The sequence below is a fragment of the Boleophthalmus pectinirostris genome, unplaced genomic scaffold (genome assembly GCF_026225935.1).
Source record: "Boleophthalmus pectinirostris isolate CB_2022bp ecotype Guang Dong unplaced genomic scaffold, ASM2622593v1 HiC_scaffold_13, whole genome shotgun sequence".
NCBI lineage: Eukaryota > Metazoa > Chordata > Actinopteri > Gobiiformes > Gobiidae > Boleophthalmus > Boleophthalmus pectinirostris.
Window position 1 is genome coordinate 31,636,378 of NW_026571036.1, and position 12,415 is coordinate 31,648,792.

Sequence of the window (12,415 nt, forward strand, 5' to 3'; positions counted from 1 at the left end):
GCAACTAATTTTATTTTAATTACAACAGAGACTCAGTCATTTCTAATAGTCACTTATATAGTAAGACTTTTAAATGGGGCGGTCTGCAGCCAATTCTCTGCCAGTAAAAGCTTGTGGTTTGAAGGAGAGCTCAGACTTCGAGGAATGAAATCTGACCTTTTTGAAATGGTAATGTTTAATAGTCTGTTGTAGTGCCTTTAGCATACATATATTACATACATAATTCACCACTAACTAAAGGCACTACACTGTATTGTTTATGTGGAGGAAATTAATATTGGAAGGTAATTTTATTGTTTTTCTTTAATAAGATGAGATAAAAAACAAAAAAAAAAAAAGTAATGATTGATTATATGTGTAGGAATTTTTTTTTTTATGCTTTTGTCATATTACCAAGCCCTAGTTAGCAGATTTTAAAGCTGTACATTGTAACTTCTAAAGTGGAGACTCTGCTACTTGCTTGTCTCTATGGAGATTTAATTTTTTTGGTTTGGCATTAAACATGTCTGCCTTGTATTTGTTCACTTATAGGTGTTTTATAGCTCAAAAATACCTTAGAAAAACATTAATTCTTACCATGTGCGGGCTTGCTTCTCCATAGATCTTAACATTAACCTGTCTCTATTGTGATTACCAAGTTTATTTCCATGCTGTGGAATACTTAAGGCAATAATGTAATATCTCCATGGAGACAAGCAGGTGGCGGACCCTCCACTAGAAAAGTTACACAGAGCACCTTTTAATGAGACCCCACGGAGACACAAGGACATGTAGTTCTCTCTAGAGGGCTTATATTACCTAAATAAATAAAGAGATGTCTCATGTCTGTTTGCTAATTGCGACCATATTGTGATTTCACCTCAGTTAGTGTAAATCTCTGCTCATAACGTTTCATTGTTTTGGCTGACTTTTCACTTTATTTGGCGCAGCTGCTGCACTGATGAGGCTAAGAGGACACTGGCTCCGTGACAGAGCTTTGTGCGTTAGTGATTTTTAATTTGCACAGTAATGAGGCTGCACCGGTGGGTCTGTTCATATCTGGAAACACATGGACAGCATATGTACTTCATTAGCCTGTTGCATTGTAGTTTTGAACACTGGATTGTTGCAGGGACTGGGCTATTTTTGGAGATTGGCCGATGTGGGGTTTTTTCATGACTGATGCCGATTGTTAGGAATCCAGAGCTAGGCCTGTCATGATAAATACTACATCAGCTTATTGTTCAGTATATGAAAACTGGAACAATAATTTTTAGGACTGTGTACATTTTCTTTGCAGTATACTGGGACATTTTTTGGTTCTTTTTTGGCTATATGATAACACTTAATGGTGCACTGTGTGCCTTCGTCACCATGGAGATGTTGTCGCTTTGCCTGGAATTTAAGGCCCCGTCGGCACTAGTACGTATTTGAGTCATGTTCGTTGCGGTTGCAGTGTTCGTCCACACTAATATGATGGAAAATTGCTTCAGAGATGGAACGATCTAGTGCTGCCAGTTCCCATGAATTCATTTGAGTACAGATCTGATCCGGCACTCTGTGGACACCTGAAAACGCTGACGTAGGTCTGTGCGCCACAAAGTAATTCACTGTTAAAATGCTAAGAAGCTAGAATATATGTCCATTCATATATTCGGTCTATGTGTACGACCTGCAGACGTATAATCTCTGAAATGTTTAATATGAGCAATTTCCAATGCAATAGAAGCACAGAACAGACTCACCATCAGCAGAACACCCCTTCTGTCACAGAAAAAGCACTCATATTCCACTGAGTCATGTCCTTTAGTCTGGTAGAAGATGAACCACATCAGCGCACAATAGCAAGCTGTTTTGAGCGCTTAGTTTATGCAAATTAGCCATGCGGTTTTAAGTTTTGTTTCTATAAAATGTAAACAAATATGCTCAAAGCTGTGTGGATAGGGAAGGAGTGCGGACACCAAAACGACGTGTCTGGACGCAAATCGTTTCTGATATGGTGATACGCGGATTTGTTTCAGTGTAAACATAGTCTAAGTTTCTGAAAGATTATTCAAGTAGTTTTCATGTGTAAATGCTCTTTCTACTAATCCCGTGGTTGCCAACCTTTTTTGTCTGGAGTATCTACAGAAGAATTATTAAGGATGTATTAAGGGTGTAAAATGTACAACAAAGACTATTTTTACATTCAAATACCATTCAGTGCAGTCTTTCTTTTAAATCTGAACTCAAACCAAGTATATGTTCTCGTATACCTGGTTGAGAAACTCTGGCCTAATCCGCAAAACCTTTCTATCTGTCAAAAGGTAAACGGCAATACCATTTTCTCTAACTCCGTGTCCTCTCTTTTCTCAGATGTCCCCCCGGCGGAGCAGGAGAAACTGTTCATCCAGAAGCTGCGCCAGTGCTGTGTGCTGTTCGACTTCGTGTCCGACCCTCTGAGTGATTTAAAATGGAAGGAGGTGAAACGGGCGGCGCTCAGCGAGATGGTGGAGTACATCACCCACAACAGGAACGTCATCACAGAGCCCATCTACCCAGAGGTGGTGCACATGGTTAGTACCAGGGCAGGGGATTTTAAAGTGACTTTTTAAAGTGACTCCGCCCACAGCCACTTTTCAAATAGAGCTGCTAAACTGGGCAGCACCTGGAGGACTGAAGGGGATGCTGGAATTTACAGATTTAGATTTCGGCCTTTTTGTCCAGAAATTAACCACCAAAACAGCCAAAACTGCCTAGAAACAGTAGATAATGCTATTAAAACTCTATACACACAGGTTAATAGCATTAGTAGTGGATTTAGTGTTTATTTCTGCTTTAAAGGGGTTTTACCGTGACTCCCTTAGCCTGGGACATAGATGATCAGTCAAAAGTTTGGACTCTCCCTCTCATTCAGTGTTTTTTCTTAATTACCTGTACCTGAAATACATAGAGCAAGATATATGGAATTATTTTGTAAAGAAAAAAGTTAAATAACTATGGAAAAGGGTGGCTAATTTGAGGAGTTATTTAACCTTTTTTAACCATTTATCTAACTTTATATATTCCATGTCATCTGTAATGTATATTAAATATATAAAGTATTAACCAGAAAAAGGAATGAGAGGGTTTGTCCACAATGAAGCGTGAACTCCCAGAAGAAATGGATGGCTTTTTTTTTTTGTAACAAGGCAACATTTTTTTAAGATAACTCATGGTCTTAGTGCATTATCTGTGTAATTATTAATTCTAATCTTAGAAATACTGTATGTCACGTTGAGGCCTGGCTCCTGTGCTCAGCTCTGTTTCCTGTTCGTTCCTTTTGGGAGGATATTTGGCTCCGGTCTCGTCTCTGGAAACTCATGAAATATCCCTGGCCTGGTTTTGACCCGAACGTGTGTGGGTCTTATGTAAACTAATGCATGTTTCTCAAACTGTGGTACGTGGGCTTTTTCATGTTGGACTGATAATAATAATCGTTTTGATCAACAATTTATATATTTTATGTACATCAGTCAAGCAAGTAAAAGGCATTTTATCATACTTGGAGGACTCCCTTGCGTTTGCAGTCTTAACTTGGATTTTTGTTCCTGGATTTCAAGGAGAGCTGAATAGAATTAGCATTATCAATAATTTTAATTGAAAAGCAGATTTTGGATATTAAAGCTAGTATCAAATCCAGATACTCGCAAGCAGGTATCATTAATAAAAAATGTCACATTAAAAAGACAGAAGTGAACCTTTCCTTTTAGAATGATGTTGAGCTGTATCAGCACAAGTACCATAAGACCACAAAAATTAGTATACGCCCATGGACCACACAGATATAAGACCACATGGCAATTTAAAAGAAAGGACCATGAAATAATGATGAAAATCCCACTCTGTTGTCTAAAGAAAGAGTTTTTTATTATTTAATTTTATTATTGTGGTTTTGGAATCTGTATTGAGTATGGAGTCCAGTCCTTAGTATTTATGGAGTTTGAAATTCTAGTATGATGACATTCTGTACTTTTCTTATTTCACTTTTGAGTTTTAGTTTCTCCATTCGTAATTTTTGGAGATTTTTACACACTTCTGTCAGACTGCCCAAAGTGGATTCTGAACTCAAAACAAGAGATATATTTTGTTCAATATTGCCCGCCCCTAACTTCAGCTTTGGTTATAATTATTGTTTTGTTTTCCTCTTAATTTAAATTTTTTTTTGTACTTTTCATTTTAATTGTGGTGCGTACAGTCTTTTCATCACATTATAAATCTGCTTTCTGAGAAATTTAAGCCGTTAACTTTCAAAACAACTGGGGCTTTTTGATGTTTTAACGAAACCAGTGTCACAAAAGCATTCGGTAAACAGCAGCTGATCAAGGTGCAAATTTAGCCACATCCTGTTTCATCCTGCGCGCTTTGTTTTGATCAGAGCTGCAGAAAATTCAACAACAGAGAGACAAAATCAGCATGAAAATACAGACTCTCCCCTCTGCTGTCCTCTGCTCTCCTCCGCTCTGGCCCCATTCAAGTCAAGAGCGGTTTGAAGAGAGCGCAGGCCTTTTATCATCAAAGTATTCACAATAATGTGGTACCAAAGCTGGACAGAGCCATATCCTCATGTTAAAGGATCTGGGCATGAGTTTTCCAACGTGTATGAGATATATTGTATAAGCAGCTCTAGGGGTCAAAACAGGTCCGCTGTGTACTGTCAGAGCGTTTTATTGATGCTTTGCTGCTGATGTCATCAACGTTCCTTGGGGGGGTTTACGCTAACTAGAGGCACTGAAGCTCTGGTGCTCAACCTAGACATAGAATCTGAGCTTTGTTTTAACACAATCTGGTCATAAAGAATTTAATTATTTGCAATTACAGGTGAGCTGATTTGTGCTGTTAAACAAGTCGGTCTCAAATTGTATTAGTCACAAATTACCTACCATTAGTCAACAGTTTTTCAGTTAGTCACTCTCATTTTTTTGTCCAAAATTCAAACGCCTAAACAGGACCATAAACGCTCGTACTGATCACAAGCTCATGATAATATGTTGTTTAAATCCATTTAGTATTTTTTGAGTTTTCAGACTTTAAACTAATTTGACCGTGTTTGAGAAAGTATGCATTTTGTCAGCATAGTAAGAGCTCAGCATTCCTCCACAGACAAACATGCAGAACCCCTCCAGCTTAATGTCACTGCAAATTGTCCGGAAGTGTGACGTTGGCATGCTGGATTTGTACAAGTAATGATATGATGATTTTTTTTAATGCATTTTTGTTTTTGTTTTGACAGTTTGCGGTGAACATGTTCAGGGCGTTGCCTCCATCGTCCAACCCGACAGGAGCAGAGTTTGACCCAGAGGAGGACGAGCCCACGCTGGAGGCTGCATGGCCACATCTACAGGTACTGAACACGAGTCTGATCCTTAGACTTTAAATTGACTTAGCTAAAGCGCTCGCTGCGTTCTAAATAGGAAGTGAAGATGGGCGCCTCCTTCTAGGTCTGGTTTCAATTGACTTTTATTGAAAAACGGTGGCCCGTTTCGGTAAACACTGCTGTCTCATTCTGACCTATAAAAAAAAAAACACTCTCCATGATCCTGGTGTTTTTATTTCAATATTTTGTCTGTAAATCATGACATGAACCCTAATAACAGACCAATCAGGTGCTTTCTTTTCCTCCTAATTGGCTCTTTGATTGTGTGCCTGCCTTTCCAGACATAGCTCCTGGTTGATTCTATATCTTCTGTATGTAGCTGCTGTATCTTCTAGCCTTAATTCATGTCACTCTGATTCCACTTTCATTATACAGTCTATGGTATGAGCCAGGGCTAGAGCAGGGCTACAACCAGGACTTCAGTTTCAGGAATTTCTAGGAGTCAGTATGTTGTTTGTGGGACCTTTTGTAACATGTTTTCATCTTCTGCTTTGTTCCACAGCTCGTTTATGAATTCTTTCTGCGGTTCTTGGAGTCCCCAGACTTTCAACCAAACATAGCCAAAAAGTATATTGACCAGAAGTTTGTAATGCAGGTACGTACAGTGGTATTCATTTATCTGAAATAAAACTATTTAGGACAATTAGGAAAAGCACATTTTGTCCTACCTTAAGCTTTTATTTTTTCAGTGTTTACCTGTTCTAATGAGTATCTAGATTTGATTCTGCTTATAGTATCTGGGTGTTGATTTTTTGACAGTCCTGTTTACACAAATTACCACTGCTATGATGTCCCAAATACTCTAAAATAGTAAAATACCGAATGATATGTTTTAATGGCCCATAAGCTGCATAGGTTATAAAACAGTTCCCCACATCCCCGTATATTTTAGTGGGCTACTTTTCTTCATTACTGTAAGGGCTTGAATCTCGAGTCAGTTGAGCTCATTGTATCATTTTCAAACATATTCACTTCAGTCTCAGCAGAATGTGGCCCTTACTTGTAAATGTAAAAATGGGCAAGGTACAAACCCGAGGCAGACAGACTGAAAATATTAAACGTCCTTTAATACATGGAGGGAGGCCAACACAATGATACCTAGAGGAAGGCCATCTTGCTGGTCGAAACACGTCGGCATCCTTCCCCATGTAATAAACGACTTTTAATATTTTTAGACCCAGGTTTGCACCTTGCCCATTTTTACATTTTCAAGTAAGTGCTACATTCTGCTCTGATTTCAACTCAACCCTTGCAGACCACCTGTATTGTGATTTTAAAGATTTTTTATGACCCAGTGAAGCGCTCTACACTTTCTCTTCATCTCATATTCAATTCAATTTCTGTCTTGTTTTTTCCTACAGCTTTTAGAATTGTTTGACAGTGAAGACCCACGAGAAAGGGACTTTTTAAAAACCACTCTGCATCGAATCTACGGCAAGTTCCTGGGTCTGAGGGCGTACATTAGGAAACAGATAAATAACATATTTTATAGGTGAGTCATGATGTCTTCTGTTTGGTATTGTGATCATTTGAATAAGTGAGAGAAAATATTGTCATTACTAATACTATGGTTGTGTGTGTTGTTTTTAGGTTTATTTATGAAACAGAGCATCATAATGGGATAGCAGAATTACTGGAAATTTTAGGAAGGTAAGTTTAACTGCCAAAATGTATCACCTGTTAATATTTATATCGCCGTCTATTGTTTCTGATGGCATAAAGATGAATTGCAATTGTGTAATATATAGTCCTCTATGGTAAATTGAAGAAGGGGTATGGTATTATGAAATGTTGACACTTTGGAGCTTTCTACTTGGATGCCTGAAAAGGTTTTAGATGTTATCCATGCATATTTGAGTAATCTAGTGATCTCTCCCGGGCCATGTTCGAGCCCTCTTTACACAGGGTAGCGGCGGGGTCTTAAAAATCTTTAAAAGGTCTTAAATTTCATGTTCCCAAATTAAGGTCTTAAAAAGTCTTAAATTTTGTTGTCGAAGGTCTTAAATTTCTTTTTTTTAAATTTAAATGGAGGGGAAAAAAAACAACAATGTGAAATCATGTAATGTGAATCTAATTTGGAGTATGTGCAAACAATACTTTGGTTTCTGGTGCTGACGGCAATGAGTAAACAATCAGTACAGTGGAGGAAGACTCTGGATGGATCATGGGGAAGTGTCAGTGTAATCCACAGTGGCTCTTAGATTCTAGATGAAGTCGTTGGCCATTATTTGAATTGGATCTGTGTGTTTTTCTCCCGCATAATGGGTGCGATGTTGGTCTTAATTTTCATTTAAGTGGTCTTAAAAAGGTTGTAAAAAAAGTCTTAAATTTGAGGTAGTCAAACCTGGAGATACCCTTTTACAGTACGATTCTCTCTGTTGCTTAGCTGAGTTTAGTCCCTGTTTTCCTTGTATGAGGAACATTAGTATGGGAGCTTTATCAGGTGCGCTAAAGTCGTGCATGTGTGCTTACGTGAGCATCTGTCCCGTGCTTTGACCCACCTCCTCTCAACCTGGCCAAAGTCTGGCACAGTTCATTTGCACTCACACTGGACAAACGTGCTGTGCTTTAGGGGCTATCTGTGCTTGGGCACGGTTCAGTTGGGTAGTGTGGGTGTACTGTCAATTTGGTGGTCCTCTGTATAAAACCTGCTAACCTGGTATTCTATTCGGTTTATTAAGAACACAGAGTTCGTAATATTGCATGGGATCTTTGTATCTAGCCGTGCATATTTCAGTGCCCTAGAAAAGTTGAAAAAAGCAATGCAACAAATCAATTAGATATATTAGATAACAGTAGCACACTCATGTTTTTCTCCATGGTTGTTTTGACCTGGACTGTAATAAGCTCCTCTTGTGTTGCAGCATTATAAACGGGTTTGCGTTGCCATTAAAAGAAGAGCACAAAATATTCCTTCTGAAAGTCCTTCTCCCGTTACATAAAGTCAAGTCTCTCAGTGTCTATCACCCACAGGTAAGAGCCCAGCTACCATGAGTTTAATTATGTTTGAAAAGCCAATGCTATCGCAAAGCTATTGAAAGCCAAATCCTCTCTCAGATGGCAGTGGAATAATGAGAGTAAAATTAAAAACTAGATGATAATAAACTCAAGATTTATATTTATTAAGGTTATGGTCACAATTACATTTGGTAAAAGTAACATAAACCGAAATGTTTTAAAGCCACAGTATGTAACTTTCTAGCAAAGAATACCATAGAAAAACATGTGTCCTTACTGCAAGCGGGTTTTCCACAAACCTGACTCTTATTTGGCCTGCAGCAGGGCCTTCTCCTGTGCCAGCTCCAGAAGGTTACACCCTGTACCTTTTAATGATAAGATTGGCTATTATTTCAGTAACAGAATAAAAATGTAAGATTGACCAAATGATTACAAAAGTAATCACACAAAGCACAGATTAAAACAGCTAGAATTTAGTTTAAGAAAAGAGTAATACAGCAAGATAAGTAGACAAAGTAGACTCCAAATCCACAGGTGTCTCATGTGATGTCTGTGTCTCCTTGTAGCTGGCATATTGTGTGGTACAGTTCTTAGAGAAGGACAGCACGCTCACTGAACCAGTAAGACCCACTCTCATATCATTAGCACATGTTTAGCACCATCATACTTGTTGGTATTTCCTCATTTCCCCCCTGTTCTCATTGTGCAGGTGGTGATGGCGTTGTTAAAATACTGGCCAAAGACGCACAGCCCTAAAGAGGTGATGTTTCTGAACGAGCTCGAGGAGATTCTGGACGTAATCGAACCCTCTGAGTTTGTCAAGGTCCAGGAGCCACTCTTCAGACAGCTCGCCAAGTGTGTCTCCAGCCCACACTTCCAGGTAACAAAGAGGCAATGCTGGAATGTTCCCCTTGGTTACCATGGTGACACAATGCTCACATTCACAAACAATGCCAAAAAAAAAGTTTAGAGAAAGGTATTGTTTTGAGGAGCCTGTGATCATTGGAAGCATTCACGTCCTATTTAGGGGTTTCATTTTCAACAAAAACGGTGAGAGTGACTGAAAAACTGTTTCCAAATGCTAGCTAGCTCGTGACTGTAATGTTATTTTGTTTCTGGTCAAATTATGTTCAAAACAAAGCCTCAGACAGAGCAGTGCTTACAGTCAGCATCACAGCCCCATGGAATGCTGATGACACCAGCTGCAGTTGTAGTGGTATTTTGTGTAGTTAGTTTAATGCACAAAAATATTACCAAATATAATACCAAAACAAATCTAGTGATGGTAGATGGTCAATGTGTAACATGTTTCCTATAGCGCCATCTAGTGGTTTGGCTTGTTTGTGATGGATGTGCTCTCATATCAAACAAATGAAAGAACTGACCAAGGAGGTGTAGAATCGTATATAATTAAAACAAATAATCTCCTTTTGTACAATAAAATATTATATTATTATATATATATTCATAGTGACTGATTTTACCTTGTGCGCCGAGCTCTACACAAGCTGCTTCTGCACTCCTGACAGAATTAGGTCATGTTTATGGAATTTCAAATATAAATCTTACATACAGTGCCTTTTTAAAGTGTGCAGGACATGTTTTGATAGTTTTGAAGTTCTCTAATTTTGACTTAATTTGGTGGGATTTTAACTTATCATAAATATAACTGAGTCTTACACCATCTATACATGTCCATGTTTAACCTGAACCTGTCCCTGTGTGTTTCCAGGTGGCAGAGAGGGCCCTTTACTACTGGAATAACGAGTACATCATGAGTCTGATCAGTGACAACGCAGCCAAGATTTTACCCATCATGTTCCCCGCGCTCTACCGCAACTCCAAAACACACTGGAACAAGTGAGAGGCCAACATTTATTTAATACAACTCCACTGAGAGTGACCGTGTGTTCATCCAACAGATAATAACTCAAATGGCACTAATGCGATGTGTTGTTTTCAGGACGATCCACGGTCTCATCTACAACGCTCTTAAACTCTTCATGGAGATGAACCAGAAGTTGTTTGACGACTGCACACAACAGTTTAAAGCTGAGAAAAGCAAGTAAGTCTCAACTGTGATCAGTGCAAAGATCATTATTTTACATTTTGTAAATTTTTACTTTTTTTTTTTTTTTCAATTTAACTAAAATGATTTGATAATAGAAACTGAAAAAGAGCAGGGCAATATTTTTGAACATTTTTGTGAAACTATGGGGTAAAGGGAAGAAGGGGACGTTTTCTGGGCATACTCAAACATGCATGAATCTCTCAAAATACAACTCTTATCATAACATGGTTTTAAAGCTCATAAAGGTTTATTTTGCACAATTTGTATTAAGTATTTCTTTAAATCTGTTGGCGTAGTTCCTACCTTTTTTAAGTAGCATAATTTCCTTCACAAAAAACAAAATCTCCTCTTACTCTACATAAAAACTTCTAACCCTGTAGTTTAGATTTATACAAACATGTTCTGAAATGTGATCCTTTTATTAGTTTGTCAGTTAATGGTTTAGTCTTTTTGTCAATTCATCAAATTATTCAAATCTCAAATGTAATTGCAATGCTTTTCAGAAAAATCACAAGCATTCAGCCCTATCTTATATGCTCTTGAGGGACAAAATAAATGTACTCATTTAGAAGAAAAAAGTCTAGTACCTCAGCTTGAAATGTTACCTTTTGTGTTTCCTTTGTGTTTTAGAGAGAAAGCCAAATGGAAAGAGAGGGAAGAGGCGTGGCTCAAGATAGAAAATTTAGCAAAGTCAAATCCACAGGTAATTTTTCTGTTGCTGTTAAGTGCCAATATTACAAAAACACAATCAGTAAAGTCGTATTTAATTTGAAAAGCAAACAAATGGTTGAATGAATCTTCCCTTGTGCAGTTCTTGACGTATATTGACTCCGGATCAGGAAGTCCGATGGATATGGAAACAGACGGTCCAGTTTTAGATGACGTCAATATGTTAAAGAAAACAGTAGAGGAAGAAGCCACACAGGTGAGACTCAACTGTGGAATGTGTCACCTTTTAAGAAACATCTGAGGGAATATGTGGTACTGATTTAAAGTTTGTAAAGTCAGGTGGTTTAGTTTGGGTGGAAGGATGCTGAGGTTAGTGCTGCCAGGAAACAGAAGGCCTACAGGAAGAACAAGGAGGAGAATTATGGATGTAGTGAAAGAAGGGTCAGATGGAGCAGAGGATGAAGAGGAGACGGTCAGATGGAGCAGAGGGTGCCAAGTTTAGGGTCAGATGAAGCAGAGGATGAAGAGGAGAAGAGGGTCAAAATCAGTCCTGATTTTTCTATTTCTGCTTCTTCAGCTTTCTAAAGACCACCGAAAGGAGCGGCCATTGATGAGGAGGAAATCTGAACTTCCCAAAGACATCTCCACGGTTACGGCGATAGAACTTCACAGGCGAGCGGAGGAGATGATAACACACGACGGACACTAGACTCATGACCTACATAGATCTTATAAACAAAAACTAGAAGACCACAAAACCAACCAGCAGCAACTATCGGCCCCAGAGACCTCCAGCACAAAACACTGTCCCTTAAAGCGACATAGAACTCTAGAGTGGACATTCCCCAGGTCATCTACAGCGCGGCGGCCATGTTGTGTCTGTAGGCTGTACCCAAGCACACGTGTAAACGGATAATAGAGCTGCACTTAGTTATGAAATATTCTTTTAATAAATCTTGTTCATTTGTCTTTTATTTGTGCTTTAATCTAATGTCATGTCTCACCCATACTAAAGGACTCTTAAGCTATAGTTATGCTAAAAATGGCCTGCAGTACTATGAATTGGTATAAAATAAACTTTTATTTACGGATGTTTTGGTTTCTATAAACTGACACAAAATTCTAACCACTGCTGTGTATTTCAGTTTAAAGGGACTATATTATGCTTTTCTTATGTCTGTTATGATGTTTCCTCATCCCAAACATATCCAGAGTTGTGTTTTGTTTCATTCACACTTTTAACACACAAACCCTGCATATTTAGGTTATTTTCTGAATCGGAAAACATTGTTCTAATTTGTGATGTCGTGGTAATACAGGAAGTGCTCCTCTGTGTTTTTAAA

At 38.4% G+C, this 12,415-nt stretch overlaps 2 protein-coding genes across 2 annotated transcripts in view; both read left to right on the forward strand.

Moving 5' to 3' along the window:
- hsp90aa1.2 (heat shock protein 90, alpha (cytosolic), class A member 1, tandem duplicate 2) overlaps window positions 1-2,425 on the forward strand; it is a 6,393-nt gene extending 3,968 nt beyond the window's left edge. The window contains exon 6 of the mRNA XM_055149296.1: window positions 2,335-2,425. Within this exon, the coding sequence (XP_055005271.1) occupies window positions 2,335-2,425 (91 nt within the window). The remainder of the gene's footprint in view (window positions 1-2,334) is intronic.
- ppp2r5cb (protein phosphatase 2, regulatory subunit B', gamma b) lies at window positions 2,312-12,163 on the forward strand. Its single transcript, XM_055149488.1, has 13 exons — window positions 2,312-2,534; window positions 5,231-5,341; window positions 5,877-5,969; window positions 6,736-6,866; window positions 6,965-7,024; window positions 8,239-8,347; window positions 8,899-8,952; window positions 9,042-9,212; window positions 10,065-10,192; window positions 10,296-10,397; window positions 11,034-11,106; window positions 11,215-11,328; window positions 11,650-12,163. The coding sequence occupies exons 1-13, from the start codon at window positions 2,466-2,468 to the stop codon at window positions 11,779-11,781; spliced, it is 1,347 nt and encodes a 448-aa protein (XP_055005463.1). The 5' UTR covers window positions 2,312-2,465; the 3' UTR covers window positions 11,782-12,163.
- Window positions 12,164-12,415: the final 252 nt, after the last annotated feature.